We start from the raw sequence: 20,617 nt of genomic DNA on the forward strand, positions 1-20,617 counted from the left end.
AGTCCTATCAGGAGTAAGTCCTATCAGGAGACAGTCCTATCAGGAGACAGTCCTATCAGGAGACAGTCCTATCAGGAGACAGTCCTATCAGGAGACAGTCCTATCAGGAGACAGTTCTATCAGGAGACGGTTCTATCAGGAGACGGTTCTATCAGGAGTAGGTTCTATCAGGAGTAGGTTCTATCAGGAGTAAGTCCTATCAGGAGTAAGTCCTATCAGGAGACAGTCCTATCAGGAGACAGTCCTATCAGGAGACAGTCCTATCAGGAGACGGTTCTATCAGGAGACGGTTCTATCAGGAGACGGTTCTATCAGGAGTAGGTTCTATCAGGAGTAGGTTCTATCAGGAGTATGTTCTATCAGGAGTATGTTCTATCAGGAGTATGTTCTATCAGGAGAAGGTTCTATCAGGAGTAAGTTCTATCAGGAGTAATTTCCAATCAGGAGATGGTTCTATCAGGAGTAAGTTCTATCAGGAGAAGGTTCTATCAGGAGTAAGTTCTGTACCCACCTGGGCACGTTGGCCATTTCCAACAATGAAGTTCCTGGTGACCAGACTCTCCCCGAGGCCACTGCCCCCGCTGGTTCCCCCTGTGCTACGGTAGGTCCGAGTAAGGGTGACGCTGGAGGAAGAAGAACCTGATGATCCAGTGACCAACCCAGAACCCTGGGAGGCCAGGACACTCTTCTCAGCTGGGCGCCCACAGCTGGTGCAAACGATAGTGCGAGAGCGCAGGTTGTACTCCCCGGGGTCTCCACTAGAGTTCTGCCCATCCTAGAGGGAGAGGAAGAGACGTTACCCACAGCCAGGGGTCATATATGGTGCAAAGATTACTACTGGTCTAACAACCCATAGCAACCAATCAGCAGGTAATGCTTAGTGTGCAGTTATTGAAAACAAACATCTGGCTGGTTGTTACAGGATACTACACCTGGGTAGGTCTTGCACCTTTTATTGCACCATCTCTACCTACTATACCTGCTATCCCACAGTCACACTCCCTTCCCAGAGACTATTATCCACTGTTACTATAGGCACCATCTCTCCCTACTATACCTGCTATCCCACAGTCACACTCCCTTCCCAGAGACTATTATCCACTGTTACTATAGACACCATCTCTCCCTACTATACCTGCTATCCCACAGTCACACTCCCTTCCCAGAGACTATTATCCCACTGTTACTATAGGCACCATCTCTCCCTACTATACCTGCTATCCCACAGTCACACTCCCTTCCCAGAGACTATTATCCACTGTTACTATAGGCACCATCTCTCCCTACTATACCTGCTATCCCACAGTCACACTCCCTTCCCAGAGACTATTATCCCACTGTTACTATAGACACCATCTCTCCCTACTATACCTGCTATCCCACAGTCACACTCACTTCCCAGAGACTATTATCCACTGTTACTATAGACACCATCTCTCCCTACTATACCTGCTATCCCACAGTCACACTCCCTTCCCAGAGACTATTATCCACTGTTACTATAGACACCATCTCTCCCTACTATACCTGCTATCCCACAGTCACACTCCCTTCCCAGAGACTATTATCCCACTGTTACTATAGGCACCATCTCTCCCTACTATACCTGCTATCCCACAGTCACACTCCCTTCCCAGAGACTATTATCCACTGTTACTATAGGCACCATCTCTCCCTACTATACCTGCTATCCCACAGTCACACTCCCTTCCCAGAGACTATTATCCCACTGTTACTATAGACACCATCTCTCCCTACTATACCTATTATCCCACAGTCCACACTCCCTTCCCAGAGACTATTATCCACTGTTACTATAGACACCATCTCTCCCTACTATACCTGCTATCCCACAGTCACACTCCCTTCCCAGAGACTATTATCCCACTGTTACTATAGGCACCATCTCTCCCTACTATACCTGCTATCCCACAGTCACACTCCCTTCCCAGAGACTATTATCCACTGTTACTATAGGCACCATCTCTCCCTACTATACCTGCTATCCCACAGTCACACTCCCTTCCCAGAGACTATTATCCCACTGTTACTATAGACACCATCTCTCCCTACTATACCTATTATCCCACAGTCACACTCCCTTCCCAGAGACTATTATCCACTGTTACTATAGACACCATCTCTCCCTACTATACCTGCTATCCCACAGTCACACTCCCTTCCCAGAGACTATTATCCACTGTTACTATAGGCACCATCTCTCCCTACTATACCTGCTATCCCACAGTCACACTCCCTTCCCAGAGACTATTATCCACTGTTACTATAGGCACCATCTCTCCCTACTATACCTGCTATCCCATAGTCACAGTCACTTCCCAGAGACTATTATCCCACTGTTACTATAGGCACCATCTCTCCCTACTATACCTGCTATCCCACAGTCACACTCCCTTCCCAGAGACTATTATCCACTGTTACTATAGGCACTATCTCTCCCTACTATACCTGCTATCCCACAGTCACACTCCCTTCCCAGAGACTATTATCCACTGTTACTATAGACACCATCTCTCCCTACTATACCTGCTATCCCACAGTCACACTCCCTTCCCAGAGACTATTATCCACTGTTACTATAGACACCATCTCTCCCTACTATACCTGCTATCCCACAGTCACACTCCCTTCCCAGAGACTATTATCCACTGTTACTATAGGCACCATCTCTCCCTACTATACCTGCTATCCCACAGTCACACTCCCTTCCCAGAGACTATTATCCACTGTTACTATAGACACCATCTCTCCCTACTATACCTGCTATCCCACAGCCACACTCCCTTCCCGGAGACTATTATCCACTGTTACTATAGGCACCATCTCTCCCTACTATACCTGCTATCCCACAGTCACACTCCCTTCCCAGAGACTATTATCCACTGTTACTATAGACACCATCTCTCCCTACTATACCTGCTATCCCACAGCCACACTCCCTTCCCGGAGACTATTATCCACTGTTACTATAGGCACCATCTCTCCCTACTATACCTGCTATCCCACAGTCACACTCCCTTCCCAGAGACTATTATCCACTGTTACTATAGGCACTATCTCTCCCTACTATACCTGCTATCCCACAGTCACAGTCACTTCCCAGAGACTATTATCCCACTGTTACTATAGGCACCATCTCTCCCTACTATACCTGCTATCCCACAGTCACACTCCCTTCCCAGAGACTATTATCCACTGTTACTATAGGCACCATCTCTCCCTACTATACCTGCTATCCCACAGTCACACTCCCTTCCCAGAGACTATTATCCACTGTTACTATAGGCACCATCTCTCCCTACTATACCTGCTATCCCACAGTCACACTCCCTTCCCAGAGACTATTATCCACTGTTACTATAGACACCATCTCTCCCTACTATACCTGCTAGCCCACAGTCACACTCCCTTCCCAGAGACTATTATCCACTGTTACTATAGACACCATCTCTCCCTACTATACCTGCTATCCCACAGTCACACTCCCTTCCCAGAGACTATTATCCACTGTTACTATAGGTACCATCTCTCCCTACTATACCTGCTATCCCACAGTCACACGCCCTTCCCAGAGACTATTATCCACTGTTACTATAGGCACCATCTCTCCCTACTATACCTACTATCCCACAGTCACACTCCCTTCCCAGAGACTATTATCCCACTGTTACTATAGACACCATCTCTCCCTACTATACCTGCTATCCCACAGTCACACTCCCTTCCCAGAGACTATTATCCACTGTTACTATAGACACCATCTCTCCCTACTATACCTGCTATCCCACAGTCACACTCCCTTCCCAGAGACTATTATCCACTGTTACTATAGACACCATCCCTCCCTACTATACCTGCTATCCCACAGCCACACTCCCTTCCCGGAGACTATTATCCACTGTTACTATAGGCACCATCTCTCCCTACTATACCTGCTATCCCACAGTCACACTCCCTTCCCAGAGACTATTATCCACTGTTACTATAGACACCATCTCTCCCTACTAATACCTGCTATCCCACAGCCACACTCCCTTCCCGGAGACTTTATCCACTGTTACTATAGGTACCATCCTCCCTACTATACCTGCTATCCCCACAGTCACACTCCCTTCCCAGAGACTATTATCCACTGTTACTATAGGCACCATCTCTCCCTACTATACCTACTATCCACAGTCACACTCCCTTCCCAGAGACCTATTATCCCACTGTTACTAAGACACCATCTCTCCTTACTATACTGCTATCCCACAGTCACACTCCCTTCCCAGAGACTATTATCCACTGTTACTATAGACACCCATCCTCTCCTACTATACCTGCTATCCCACAGTCACACCTCCCTTCCCAGAGACTATTATCCACTGTTAACTATAGACACCATCTCTCCCTACTATACCTGCTATCCCACAGTCACACTCCCTTCCCAGAGACTATTATCCACTGTTACTATAGACACCATCTCTCCCTACTATACCTGCTATCCCACAGTCACACTCCCTTCCCAGAGACTATTATCCACTGTTACTATAGACACCATCTCTCCCTACTATACCTGCTATCCCACAGTCACACTCCCTTCCCAGAGACTATTATCCACTGTTACTATAGGCACCATCTCTCCCTACTATACCTGCTATCCCACAGTCACACTCCCTTCCCAGAGACTATTATCCCACTGTTACTATAGACACTATCTCTCCCTACTATACCTGCTATCCCACAGTCACACTCCCTTCCCAGAGACTATTATCCCACTGTTACTATAGACACCATCTCTCCCTACTATACCTGCTATCCCACAGTCACACTCCCTTCCCAGAGACTATTATCCACTGTTACTATAGACACCATCTCTCCCTACTATACTTGCTATCTCACAGTCACACTCCCTTCCCAGAGACTATTATCCCACTGTTACTATAGGCACCATCTCTCCCTACTATACCTGCTATCCCACAGTCACACTCCCTTCCCAGAGACTATTATCCCACTGTTACTATAGGCACCATCTCTCCCTACTATACCTGCTATCCCACAGTCACACTCCCTTCCCAGAGACTATTATCCACTGTTACTATAGGCACCATCTCTCCCTACTATACCTGCTATCCCACAGTCACACTCCCTTCCCAGAGACTATTATCCACTGTTACTATAGACACCATCTCTCCCTACTATACTTGCTATCTCACAGTCACACTCCCTTCCCAGAGACTATTATCCCACTGTTACTATAGGCACCATCTCTCCCTACTATACCTGCTATCCCACAGTCACACTCCCTTCCCAGAGACTATTATCCCACTGTTACTATAGGCACCATCTCTCCCTACTATACCTGCTATCCCACAGTCACACTCCCTTCCCAGAGACTATTATTCACTGTTACTATAGGCACCATCTCTCCCTACTATACCTGCTATCCCACAGTCACACTCCCTTCCCAGAGACAATTATCCACTGTTACTATAGGCACCATCTCTCCCTACTATACCTGCTATCCCACAGTCACACTCCCTTCCCAGAGACTATTATCCACTGTTACTATAGGCACCATCTCTCCCTACTATACCTGCTATCCCACAGTCACACTCCCTTCCCAGAGACTATTATCCACTGTTACTATAGGCACCATCTCTCCCTACTATACCTGCTATCCCACAGTCACACTCCCCTTCCCAGAGACTATTATCCACTGTTACTATAGGCACCATCTCTCCCTACTATACCTGCTATCCCACAGTCACACTCCCTTCCCAGAGACTATTATCCCACTGTTACTATAGGCACCATCTCTCCCTACTATACCTGCTATCCCACAGTCACACTCCCTTCCCAGACACTATTATCCACTGTTACTATAGACACCATCTCTCCCTACTATACCTGCTATCCCACAGTCACACTCCCTTCCCAGAGACTATTATCCACTGTTACTATAGGCACTCTCTCTCCCTACTATACCTGCTATCCCAGTCACACTCCCTTCCCAGAGACTATTATCCACTGTTACTATAGACACATCTCTCCCTACTATACCTGCTATCCCACAGTCACACTCCCTTCCCAGAGACTATTATCCACTGTTACTATAGGCACTATCTCTCCCTACTATACCTACTATCCCACAGTCACACTCCCTTCCCAGAGACTATTATCCACTGTTACTATAGGCACCATCTCTCCCTACTATACCTGCTATCCCACAGTCACACTCCCTTCCCAGAGACTATTATCCACTGTTACTATAGACACATCTCTCCCTACTATACCTGCTATCCCAGTCACACTCCCTTCCCAGAGACTATTATCCACTGTTACTATAGACACATCTCTCCCTACTATACCTGCTATCCCACAGTCACACTCCCTTCCCAAAGACTATTATCCCACTGTTACTATAGGCACCATCTCTCCCTACTATACCTGCTATCCCACAGTCACACTCCCTTCCCAGAGACTATTATCCACTGTTACTATAGGCACCATCTCTCCCTACTATACCTGCTATCCCACAGTCACACTCCCTTCCCAGAGACTATTATCCACTGTTACTATAGGCACCATCTCTCCCTACTATACCTGCTATCCCACAGTCACACTCCCTTCCCAGAGACTATTATCCACTGTTACTATAGGCACCATCTCTCCCTACTATACCTGCTATCCCACAGTCACACTCCCTTCCCAGAGACTATTATCCACTGTTACTATAGGCACCATCTCTCCCTACTATACCTGCTATCCCACAGTCCACACTCCCTTCCCAGAGACTATTATCCACTGTTACTATAGGCACCATCTCTCCCTACTATACCTGCTATCCCACAGTCACACTCCCTTCCCAGAGACTATTATCCACTGTTACTATAGGCACCATCTCTCCCTACTATACCTGCTATCCCACAGTCACACTCCCTTCCCAGAGACTATTATCCACTGTTACTATAGGCACCATCTCTCCCTACTATACCTGCTATCCCACAGTCACACTCCCTTCCCAGAGACTATTATCCACTGTTACTATAGGCACCATCTCTCCCTACTATACCTGCTATCCCACAGTCACACTCCCTTCCCAGAGACTATTATCCACTGTTACTATAGGCACCATCTCTCCCTACTATACCTGCTATCCCACAGTCACACTCCCTTCCCAGAGACTATTATCCACTGTTACTATAGGCACCATCTCTCCCTACTATACCTGCTATCCCACAGTCACACTCCCTTCCCAGAGACTATTATCCACTGTTACTATAGACACCATCTCTCCCTACTATACCTGCTATCCCACAGTCACACTCCCTTCCCAGAGACTATTATCCACTGTTACTATAGACACCATCTCTCCCTACTATACCTGCTATCCCACAGTCACACTCCCTTCCCAGAGACTATTATCCACTGTTACTATAGACACCATCTCTCCCTACTTTACCTGCTATCCCACAGTCACACTCCCTTCCCAGAGACTATTATCCACTGTTACTATAGGCACCATCTCTCCCTACTATACCTGCTATCCCACAGTCACACTCCCTTCCCAGAGACTATTATCCACTGTTACTATAGGCACCATCTCTCCCTACTATACCTGCTATCCCACAGTCACACTCCCTTCCCAGAGACTATTATCCACTGTTACTATAGACACCATCTCTCCCTACTATACCTGCTATCCCACAGTCACACTCCCTTCCCAGAGACTATTATCCACTGTTACTATAGACACCATCTCTCCCTACTATACCTGCTATCCCACAGTCACACTCCCTTCCCAGAGACTATTATCCACTGTTACTATAGACACATCTCTCCCTACTATACCTGCTATCCCACAGTCACACTCCCTTCCCAGAGACTATTATCCACTGTTACTATAGACACCATCTCTCCCTACTATACCTGCTATCCCACAGTCACACTCCCTTCCCAGAGACTATTATCCACTGTTACTATAGGCACCATCTCTCCCTACTATACCTGTGTGTCAGTGTAACTCATTGTCTGAGTACTCGGATGGTTCAGGACTTACATGATGATGATGATGATGGTGGTGGTGATGTTCCATATCATCATTATCTTCATCATCTTCATCATTGATGACCACAGTTCGCACCAGTTTCCTCATAGCAACTTCCTATGGAGGGAGGAAAGGACTGAATGTATTAAATGTGGGTAGAGGACAAATTCCATTCATTATCTGACAGATGTGATTTTTGCCTCCTTTCCATGCAAGTCCCCTCCCCCTCAATATCCCTCTTGCACCCCCAGTACCCAACATCTCCTGTGAGCAAAGTCAGTTAGTAAGTCACTTGTACCAACCTCATTGCTTGATGTGAGCAGAGCTGTGCGAATACTGTCGCCTGTTCCCCAAGAGCTCTGGGCCTTCCACACTAAATCACTGGGGGGACTATTTGTGGCTCCAGCTCCTGATGCCCAAATCTGACAGGAAAATAGAATTAAACAGGTCAACTCATTTATATTATAATAATATCAGCTGAGTGCAATGAAACTGCTCCCACCGCTAATATAATAACAGTATTGGAAATCACTTCTGAATCCTGAGTATAAATGTATCACAAACCCTGTATAACTCAGCCTGCAGCCTTGTGCCTTTATATGGTCACAGAACAACCCCTCAGTGACTTCTAATATCCTTATCATTTACAGTAGGGGGTACATTATCCCTTATAATACATGAGTGATACTCAGAGTTCCCTGTATAACTCAGCCTGCAGCCTTGTGCCTTTATATGGTCACAGAACAACCCCTCAGTGACTTCTAATATCCTTATCATTTACAGTAGGGGGTACATTATCCCTTATAATACATGAGTGATACTCAGAGTTCCCTGTATAACTCAGCCTGCAGCCTTGTGCCTTTATATGGTCACAGAACAACCCCTCAGTGACTTCTAATATCCTTATCATTTACAGTAGGGGGTACATTATCCCTTATAATACATGAGAGATACTCAGAGTTCCCTGTATAACTCAGCCTGCAGCCTTGTGCCTTTATATGGTCACAGAACAACCCCTCAGTGACTTCTAATATCCTTATCATTTACAGTAGGGGGTACATTATCCCTTATAATACATGAGTGATACTCAGAATTCCCTGTATAACTCAGCCTGCAGCCTTGTGCCTTTATATGGTCACAGAACAACCCCTCAGTGACTTCTGATATCCTTATCATTTACAGTAGGGGGTACATTATCCCTTATAATACATGAGTGATACTCAGAGTTCCCTGTATAACTCAGCCTGCAGCCTTGTGCCTTTATATGGTCACAGAACAACCCCTCAGTGACTTATAATATCCTTATCATTTACAGTAGGGGGTACATTATCCCTTATAATACATGAGTGATACTCAGAGTTCCCTGTATAACTCAGCCTGCAGCCTTGTGTCTTTATATGGTCACAGAACAACCCCTCAGTGACCTCTAATATCCTTATCATTTACAGTAGGGGGTACATGATCCGTTTAATACAGGAGTTCCCTGAGCTGTACAGTAAGTTCATGTGTCTGCCAGCAGGGGGAGTGCTAAGCTCACAGAAGTCAGACAGACTGGGAAGGAGCCAATTGGAGCAGCTCCCTGATTTGATCATTTATTTATAAGGAACAGAACACAGTGCGGAGCTGCTGGTTGGGGGTCGCAGACCAGACAATGAACAGGTTCCTGTGATTATGGAAGAGGTTCAGTGAGATTAATACTGGTTGGTGGGGGGAGGGTAATTACAGCACCAGATGACCAAGATACATGTTGTAAAGGAGAAGTGACACCATTAAAAATAATATACAGTAGAATTTTACTGTAAAAAATGATGAAATAGGAAAATATAAAATATACATTAAAATATATATCTTTCAGTCCGATGGACCATGGGAAGGAGAGCAGCCCAGGAGCAGGAACCCATACGGATCCCATGTCTGTATATGATTTTATTCACTGACCTCCCCCCCTGTCACTCACCGTTACGGTTTGTCCGGCCTTTAGTGTAAGTCTGGGAGGGAACTTGTACACAATGGGGGTCTCGTCCCCGATCTGACGCTTGATCTGCCAGTTCCCCAGCGATTGGTCCTGTAACACAACAGGGGGCACATGAGCACAGGGGCTATGGATCATTAACCAAGGGATATGGCAATATGGCAGCTCCCACCCATGTGTATTTAAATAATATTAATAAAAACTAGGGATTGATGTTCCCACCTCATTACTCTTGTTCCTCAGTCGGACATATTTCCCCTCGGGATCCACCTCTTCCACTGACACTTTCCCGGTGGTGCGGGCGTGTTGGGTGAAGCTGCTGCTCCGCGATTCCCCTTCTTCCAGGCGACGTCTCTTGGAGGCCGAGGAGGAGATGTGGGCCCCCGAGTGAGAGGCGATGGTCCGGGCCGACCTCTTCTGGGTGTTGGGACTGGGGGAGAGACGCAGCCTGGGAAAGGGGGGCAGAGAGTTACTCAATACTGCTCTACTGTTCAACAATACACAGTATTACTCATAATGCAAAGCAATAACTAGTGGGGTAAAGAATAAATGAAGACTTGGCTCAATTGGATCTGAGGATTCTGGAAAGAAGGGGGTGAACAGAGGACATGTTGGAAATGGTTTTGGGGCACCACCATCAAGTTTACAGGGGAGGGGTTACAGGTATTTAGCCATAAAGCAAATGTTCCTGCTGCAATACCAATTTCACCCAGCAGAGGTCTTCACTGAGTTTATTTCTCAGGTATTTGGCCATAAAGCAAATGCACCTGCTGCAATACCAATTTCACCCAGCAGAGGTCTTCATTACCTTTATTTGTCAGGTATTTGGCCATAAAGCAAATGCACCTGCTGCAAAACTAATTTCGCCCTGCACAGGTTTCCACTGCCTTTATTTGTCAGGTATTTGGCCATAAAGCAAATGCACCTGCTGCAATACCAATTTCACCCAGCAGAGGTCTTCACTGAGTTTATTTCTCAGGTATCTGGCCATAAAGCAAATGCACCTGCTGCAATACCAATTTCACCCAGCAGAGGTCTTCACTGAGTTTATTTCTCAGGTATTTGGCCATAAAGCAAATGTACCTGCTGCAATAACAATTTCACCCAGCAGAGGTCTTCACTGAGTTTATTTCTCAGGTATCTGGCCATAAAGCAAATGCACCTGCTGCAAAACTAATTTCGCCCTGCACAGTTTTCCACTGCCTTTATTTGTCAGGTATTTGGCCATAAAGCAAATGCACCTGCTGCAATACTAATTTCACCCAGCAGAGGTCTTCACTGAGTTTATTTATCTGGGCAGGTCAACGTTCAAGGCTTTTTAAGGGCAAGTAAAAATCAGATAAAGGAGCTGTATGTGCATCTAAAGCTCTTAAATTTGGCACACAAGGGGCCAAATGTTTATAGAGAGAGTTAGTATATTTTTATTATAGGCTAGGGATGTCAAGCCCCGCCCACTGGGCAGCTCCGCCTACCTCTCCTCCTCTCCCTCCAGTAACTTGCGGTAGGCGTTGATCTCCATGTCCAGAGCCAGTTTAATGTCCAGCAGCTCCTGGTACTCGTCCAGCTGTTGTTGCATGCGGGCCCTCATTTCCGCCATCTCCCGGTCCTTGTCTGCCAGGAGCCGGCGGCTGGAGTCCCGTTCACGCGCATAGGCGTCCTCCAAATCCCGAAGTTTGGCCTCTCTGGCCGCCAGCTGAAAAGGAGCAGCCGTAGAGTCAAGTCACCCCTGTGCCCTAAATCCCCATAGTAGATATTAAAGGATAAGTAAACTTTTAAAATAAGTGAATGTAAAATTGATGAGGGGGCTATTGTAAGCACTTTTGTAATTTACATTGATTATTTATTTTGTTTTTATTCCAAGATATTAAGGGATACATGTGCTGTTAATATGAATGAATTTTGTTACAACAGCGCCACCTGCTGGTCAGTTTCCCACCAGTCTGACCAGCAAGTAGTCAAGGAAGTTGTCAGGAGAAAGAAAGAGGTTGATGTTCTTCTGCTTAGGAAAGATGTGAGAAAGGTTTCTAATTTTATTCCTAAGCAGAAGAACATCAGCCTCTTTCTTTCTCCTGACAACTTCCTTGACTACTTGCTGGTCAGACTGGTGGGAAACTGACCAGCAGGTGGCGCTGTTGTAACAAAATTCATTCATATTAACAGCACATGTATCCCTTAATATCTTGGAATTAAAACAAAATAAATAATGAATGTATAATACAAAAGTGCTTACAAAAGCCTCCTCATCACTTTTATATTCAATTATTTTAAAGGTTTGCTTACACAGTGCTTGTCAGGTGGTGCTGTTTCTTGATGAGAGTAAGGGAATCAATATGGCAGCTCCCATGCTTGTATTAGATAGAGATACACAGAGAGGGAGTGCCCATATACTGTAGGTAAGTACCTGTTTCTGCAGTTGGCTGAGCTGGGCCGAGAGACTGTCGATGCGGATCCTGCTCTGCTGAATCTCCTCCTGAGCTTCTCCCACCAGACTGCTGTTCCTCTCCGCCGACTGCTTGGCATTCTCCAGCTGAGGGGGGTCGAGATATTGCGTCAGCTGCACAGATCTATGTATGTATGTATGTATATATGTCTGTATGTATGTATGTATATATATATATTATGTCTGTATGTATGTATGTATGTATATATATTATGTCTGTATGTATGTATGTATGTATGTATGTATGTATATATGTCTGTATGTATGTATGTATGTATGTATGTATATATGTCTGTATGTATGTATGTATGTATGTATATATGTCTGTATGTATGTATGTATGTATGTATGTATATATGTCTGTATGTATGTATGTATATGTCTGTATGTATGTATGTATGTATATGTCTGTATGTATGTATGTATGTATATGTCTGTATGTATGTATGTATATATGTCTGTATGTATGTATGTATGTATGTATATGTCTGTATGTATGTATGTATGTATATATGTCTGTATGTATGTATGTATGTATATATGTCTGTATGTATGTATGTATGTATATGTCTGTATGTATGTATGTATGTATATGTCTGTATGTATGTATGTATATGTTGTATGTATGATGTTTATGGCTGTATGTATGTATGTATGTATGTATATGTCTGTATGTATGTATGTATATATATATATATATATATGTATGTCTGTATGTATGTACGTATATATATATATGTCTGTCTGTCTGTCTGTCTGTCTGTTTGTATATATATATGTATGTATGTATGTATATATGTATATATGTATGTATGTATGTATATGTCTGTATGTATGTATGTATAAATATATGTATGTCTGTATGTATGTACGTAATATATATATATATATATATATATATATATATATATATATATATATATATATATATGTGTGTCTGTCTGTCTATATATATATATATATATATATATATATATATATATATGTATGTATCTATGTATATGTATGTATGTATGTATGTATGTATGTATGTATGTATGCATGTATGTATGTATGTATATATAGATGTATGTATGTATATGTATGTATATATATATATGTATATATGTATGTATGTATATGTGTATGTATGTATACAACGGTAACTGATACAGAGAGTAAAGCTGTGTATGGAGCTGCTGTATGAGCACAAGTCTACACCAGCACAGTATATCTATTATATCCAGTCTTACCTTGGCATTGTAAGTCTTCCCCAGCTCTTCCTTGTACAGGCCTATCTGCCCCTCATGTTGGGCACGCAACTCATGAAGGGCATCAGCCAATTTAGACTCAAACTCCCTCTGGCGCCCGTTGTCGACCTCCACCAGTCGGGTCTCATGGCGGCGTTTAGTCTCCCGCATCTCCTGTAAGAGAAAAAAGACGGGTTCGACCACAGACACGACTTCTACACAACAACAAATTCCTTCTCTGTTTTGATTGGGGGCTTTGGAAGAAACGTTCATTGTTCCTCAATGTTTATTGGAAACCTCAGTACCGGTTAAACCGCCGGCAACTTCAGAGCACCGGCTGCCGGCCCAAACCCACAAATAGGAAGAGGAGAGGATTTAAAAAAAGCTGGGGCGGAGCTCATACTAATTGCACAAAATTTCAACCACAAAATGGTAGATAATTAATAGTAAATTGTACATAAATACTGGTTACGGTTAATAACAATATCAATTGGGAATGGATACAGTGTTTGCTGGGGTCACTGTATCGAGTCTCTAATCTGTATAGTGTGTGCTGGGGTCACGTTTTTGTTGGGGTCACTTATCTAGCCTCTAATCTGTATAGTGGTTGCTGAGGTCACTATATCTAGCCTCTAATCTGTATAGTGTTTGCTGGGGTCACTGTATCGAGCCTCTAATCTGTATAGTGTTTGCTAGGGTCACTGTATTTAGTCTTTAATCTGTATAGTGTTTTCTGGGGTCACTGTATTTAGTCTTTAATCTGTATAGTGTTTTCTGGGGTCACTGTATCGAACCTTTAATCTGTATAGTGTTTGCTGGGGTCACTGTATCGAGCCTGTAATCTGTATAGTGTTTGCTAGGGTGACGTGTTTGCTGGGGTCACTTATCTAGCCTCTAATCTGCATGGTGGTTGCTGGGGTCACTATATCTAGCCTGTAATCTGTATAGTGTTTGCTGGGGTCACTGTGTCTAGCCTCTAATCTGCATGATGGTTGCTGGGGTCACTGTGTCTAGCCTGTAATCTGTATAGTGTTTGCTGGGGTCACTGTGTCTAGCCTCTAATCTGCATGGTGGTTGCTGGGGTCACTGTATCGAGCCTCTAATCTGCATGGTGGTTGCTGGGGTCACTGGCCATATTGCATTTGAAATGCCAGGTGATAGAGGCAGAACAGGTAAGAGAAGTTTCTGGGACTGCACCTCGTTGTAAATGCTCTTTTGGAACTCAAGTTCCTCCTTCAGCGTCTGGTTACGGTTCTCAGTATCCACACGACGGAGCATCTCGTCCTGCAGTTGTTTCTTTGTGTCGGCGAGGCTGGCCTCCAACTGCGGGGAGAGAAAGAGTTGGAAAGTTCAGGCCAAGAGACCCACTATCATATTCCTCAATTGTCGTCTATAAAATAAACAGAGTCACCTATGGACTCAACATTTGCTCCCACAACAGTCTGTTTTCTTGGCCTTGAACTAACTGAAACCCTCCCAGTCTTGGCCTTTTAAAACAGTAGGTCTTAGCAATGAGTTCAACCACTAGGGATCAAAGTTGCCACTCGCAACAGTCAGTTATATGGCTTTAACTTAGTGTTGAATCAACCAATACCACTAGGGCTGGAAAGTGGTGCCCTTAACAGTCTGCTGTATGGCCTTAACTCAGTCTTGGACAAACTAAGGGTTGTATTGTCTTAACTCAGTCTTAAACATACTAAGGGTTATATGGCCAACTATACAGTAAAAGCCTTTTAGGCCACTTGGTCTCAGCAGTTGAACCACTAGGGATCACAGTTGGCACCTTCAGAAGTATCTTGTATGACCATAACTCAGCCTTGGTTTAAGTTTTATCCAGCCTTAAACCAAAAAAAGACCCCAAGTTTTGGCCTTTAAAGCCACTAGGTCCTGAACGTAGATTAATCTTGAACTCTGTCTTATTTCTGAGACCTGCAAGACTACATTTCAAAATGTTTGACACCATCAGTTATTATTGTCTTGTATATAAACAGTGTCAGCTATTGACTCGAAGATGGTCCCCTCCATCTTGGCCTGAACCTACTAACATCCTCCCAGACTTGGCAGTGAGCTGGTCCACTAGAGCTCAAAGTTGGCTTCCTCAACTGTCATGTGTCAGACTTCCACTTGAACCAACTTAGACCTCCCACATCAAAGCCTTTTAAGCCACTACATCTCAGAAGTTAGCTGGATCTAGACTAAATAGCCTTGATACATTAAGCAAGTGATTTTGCTGCATTCCTGCAAAAACTCAGATACGATTGGTTTTCACACTGCGGTTCCTCTAATTGCCTAATTACCCCCTTTAGAGCAGTAAGTGGCACAATTGGATGGCAGATGGGTGGCCATTTAGATCTGCCTAATACTCCCGCCTGCCACCCACTACTCCCACACTAAACACAGATGTAAAGACTGAGACACCAAAACATGACACAGCTTGTGCTACCCGCTCAGACGAGCTCCTGTCTAATGAGCAATAAATTCAACTCAGAGAACTCCAAGATTTTGGATCAGAGCCAGATATTATCATCCAAGGAGGAACGGATTAACCCCATGGCTGAGAGTAATCAAAAACAGGTCATGATTAAAACCAGCCAACAACTGAACCATTACCTAACTTCCAGGACTGAACCATTACCTACTTCTAGGACGACAACTCCCTTAAACCTCTGCAAATTTAAAAGGTGAGACTCTACCACAGGACTATACTTATTTACAGACACAGAAATTGTCAGGACATAAAGGTAATATGTAGAGTTGAGGTGAGGATCAGGGACGGCTTGGTCATGGAGAATGTTAAGGCCTTGGTCAATGTATGAGCTCTTCCCAGTTGGTTCCCCACTACATATTTACTGGACTCTCACCTTTGCAATGTGAGCCTTAAGTTCCCTGATCTCATTCTCCAGATTCCTCTTCTCTCCCAGCGCTGTGGTGAGGGCGGCATCTTTAGAGTTCAACAGGGCCTCCAAATCCTTCAGTCTGGCCTGCGCTGTCAATAGATCGCTCTCTTTCTTGGCATTCCTTCATTATTACAAAAAAAAAAATGAAACATGGTAAGAATGTGGCCTTCAAACATGGAGTCAGACATGAGTAATGCAAAGGCTTCTGGGTAATGAAAGGTGTGACTAAGCCACATGAGCATAGAGAAGGAACCATTGGGTGCAGATTTCATTCCCTAAAGCTTGAGAGGTGCAGAAGGGTCCTAAAAAGATTTTTCTGCGGGGCCTACTTCTTCACCTCTCTTGTAATTTCTCCATGTACTTCTCCAGACTACTGGAGGATAGATGGACAGCCAGCATTATCTACTGGGAGGGTGGATTTCCGTTCTCAAGGTCTCACAAAGTGAAAGTGATTTTTGGATGGGCTTTACACAAAGCTAATTCGTTGTGCTTTTCCTGCTGCAGGTCGGCCAGAGGAAATGAATTCCTGCAGCATAAGGGAAGATATTATCTGGTTCCAGCCTGAGCTGAATACAACTGGTTTAGATTTAATATAAACTGCCCCCCCATTCTGTAGATGTAAGTGTCTTGCAAGTATAAGTCCCCATTTTGTCACCAGGACAGCTGAGCATGTGGTGAGAAGCCTTCTCAGCCCTTAGGAGAGTTACTTACAAAAGTCATTTTGTTTACAAGAATCTCAGCTGCCGTGAAGAGCCGGAGATCCACTCGATGCACAAAACTTTCAGCTGTTGGTTATTGTTATATCTCTATTATGCCAGAGAGACCTGTACTGGTCTTCCTTCAGTTGTCTAAACTGATGGCCACGTAGGCTTGAGTGCCCTGGTGTTTCACTTCACAGTGAATGTGGATACAGAAGGACTAGAGGACAATGACAAGGTGAGGACATCAGGACTCAATGACAATAGCAGGACAAGGTGGAAATAGCAGGTCTAGATCACAGTAGTTGGACTAGGAGGAGACAGTAGGACAAGGTTGAGGTAGTGGGAAATGATGGGAACGGCAAGACAAGATAATAAACAAAAGCAAAACATGGAGGTGACAGCACGAGTAGATAACAATAGTAGAACAATGTGGAGACTGAAATCCGCTAGCAAAAATCCACTGGCTGATTTCAGCCCTACCACTGCCAGTAGCCTCCTCTCTTTTCTGTCTTCAGAAGTATTGAACGGGAAACAGTGCGAACAGACTCAGCGGATTTTGTCGAACTACCACAAGTCTCTGCATTTTGAGCTGAAATCCACTGAAGTTTGTTCATGCCATTTTCTGATTCAATACCTCTGAATGTGGTCTAAAGATGGGGCTACTGCCCACAGTAGGGCTGAAATCAGCCACCAAATTTCAGCCCGTGTGTGGCCATAGCACAAAGTTTGAGTTTTGAGCACAATTGTAGGATGAGGTGGAGACAGTAGGAAGAGGTGGGGACTTTAGGACTAGATGACAATAGTAGGACAAGGTGTAGACAACAATACAAGCTGGAGACAGCAGCGCTAGACAACAGTAGAAGGACTAGGTGGTCTATAGTAGGTCTATATGGAGGAAGTAAGACAAGTAGAGACAGTAAGAGAATGTGGAGGCAGCATGATTAGATGACAGCATTACGACTAGGTGGAGATAGCAGGACTAGATGATAAGAGTAGGACGAGTTGAAGAAAGCAGGAGTAGATGACAATAGCGGGACATGGTGGAGACAGTAGAACATTGTGGAAACAGAAGGACTAGATGAAGGACTAGGTGGAGACAGTAAGTCTATATGGAGGAAGTAAGACAAGGTAGAGACAGTAAGACAACGTGGAGGCAGCAGGACAATATGACAATAGTAGGACTCGGTGGAGATAGCAGGACATGATCACAGCATTAGGACTAGGTGGAGATAACAGGACTAGATGATAAGAGTAGGACTAGTTGGAGAAAGCAGGAGACATGGACTAGAGGACAGTAGAAGGACTAGGTGGGGACTAGGTGGGGAAGGTAGAACCACATGGAGCCAGTAGGTCAAGGTAGATGATGGAGAAAGCAGGAGTAGATGACAATAATAGGACAAGGTGGAGACAACGCAAAAAAATAAGACAATAGTACTGATGACAGAATTAGGGCAAGGCAGAGACAAAATGGAACAATATTTAGAATGGTAACTATGCATCATGTGTAACCTGCGAGGCGTGTGTATAAATATTTGAATGGGTTACAATTCAGGTTGGGGCAAAGGAGGAGCAGAGAGGTTGGTATTTACACGTGGGTGTATACAGTTAATGAAGAGGAAGCTAAATTAAAACTTGTGCCCAATATGTAGGAGTAACCACATTGTTCCCTCAGTTTGGCCAATATCCAGCGTCTGTCTCTATGCTGCACAAAGCCCATAATAACCCGACTGCACTCTCTCATAGACCCCTCGCCTTCCCAAGTAATACGGTTGGCCAGTGGCCAGCTAATTGCTCTCTCTCCGAGCTGGCAGAAAGAGAGGATTAGGAGTTGCTCAATAGGAGTCTATAATTATATAGATTTCTTTTGTAATTGTATTTAAACCTAAACACAGGATTAAATGGCGCAGCGACATGTTCTACTGTGGGGCAGCTTAAACTCCTATACAGTCTGCCTGTCTTTCCTTTAGTGTTTATTCCCCCTTATTGATAGATACACCTCTTTGGGTTCATCTGCTGCTGCACAAACTGTAGGACAGGGTGGAGACAGGAGGGTTTGATGGAGACAGTAGGACAACATGGAAACAGTAGGAAAGATGGAGACAGTAGGACAACATGGAAACAGTAGGAAAGATGGAGACAGTAGGACAAGATGGAAACAGTTGGGCAAGATGGACACAAGAGGACTGGATGAAGACAGTAAGGCAAGTCTAAACAGTAGGACAAGATGGAGACGGTAGGACAGGATGGAGACAGTAGGACAAGATGGAGACAGTAGGACAGGATGGAGACAGTAGGACAAGATGGAGACAGTAGGACAGGATGGAGACAGTAGGACAAGATGGAGACAGTAGGACAGGATGGAGACAGTAGGACAGGATGGAGACAGTAGGACAAGATGGAGACAGTAGGACAGGATGGAGACAGTAGGGCAAGATGGAGACAGTAGAAAAGATGGAGACAGTAGGGCAAGATGGAGACAAGAGGACTTAATGAAGACAGTAGAGCAAGTTGGAGACAGTAGGACAGGATGGAGACATTAGTACAGGATGGAGACAGTAGGGCAAGATGGAGACAGTAGAAAAGATGGAGACAGTAGGGCAAGTTGGTGACAGTAGGGCAAGAGGGAGACATTAGGACAAGATGGAGACAGTAGGACAAGATGGAGACATTAGGACATGATGGAGACAGTAGGACAAGATGGAGACAGTAGGACAGGATGGAGACAGTAGGACAAGATGGAGACAGTAGGGCAAGATGGAGACAGTAGGGCAAGATGGAGAGGACAAGATGGAGACAGTAGGACAGGATGGAGACAGTAGGACAAGATGGAGACAGTAGGGCAAGATGGAGACAGTAGGGCAATATGGAGACAATTAAGGAAGTCCTTCCAAGCAACAATAGCAAAGGATATTGGGGCCCCAGGGTGAAGGGGAGAAAAGGCTGAAAGTTCTTATAGTGCATCATTATTGCAGTTGGTCATTATCAACCTATATGTTGACACACACGATGGCACAGATGGAGAGCGCCAGGTAGTTGCAGGGACAGCAGGTTAGTGGCCAGGGAATATGAGCAGATTTGTCAGATTGGTTTCTATGGGGATATGAACAATTCCCAGTCTACTCCTGAATATATCATTAAAAGCATGCTGGGAACTGTAGTCCAGGAACATCAGTAATGAAAGTCACTGTATTTTATAAACACGGACCTCTTCCCAGCTCTCCACTTAATGCAAGAGGATCCAACAATGAGAATCCTGTTTCTGTTTGCACACACAACTTCCTGTTCTCAGTCAATGATCAGGGCTAGTGACCAATTGGAAAGTGCT

General features: G+C 44.6%; 1 protein-coding gene across 1 annotated transcript in view; it reads right to left on the reverse strand.

Moving 5' to 3' along the window:
* lmna.L (lamin A/C L homeolog) overlaps positions 1-20,617 on the reverse strand; it is a 40,179-nt gene that overhangs the window by 581 nt on the left and 18,981 nt on the right. The window contains 10 exon segments of the mRNA NM_001101740.1: positions 512-775; positions 8,066-8,170; positions 8,356-8,475; positions 10,011-10,118; positions 10,248-10,473; positions 11,498-11,718; positions 12,427-12,552; positions 13,698-13,868; positions 14,892-15,017; positions 16,556-16,712. Of these exon segments, the coding sequence (NP_001095210.1) occupies positions 512-775; positions 8,066-8,170; positions 8,356-8,475; positions 10,011-10,118; positions 10,248-10,473; positions 11,498-11,718; positions 12,427-12,552; positions 13,698-13,868; positions 14,892-15,017; positions 16,556-16,712 (1,624 nt within the window).

The sequence above is a fragment of the Xenopus laevis genome, chromosome 8L, assembly GCF_017654675.1.
Source record: "Xenopus laevis strain J_2021 chromosome 8L, Xenopus_laevis_v10.1, whole genome shotgun sequence".
Taxonomy (NCBI): domain Eukaryota; kingdom Metazoa; phylum Chordata; class Amphibia; order Anura; family Pipidae; genus Xenopus; species Xenopus laevis.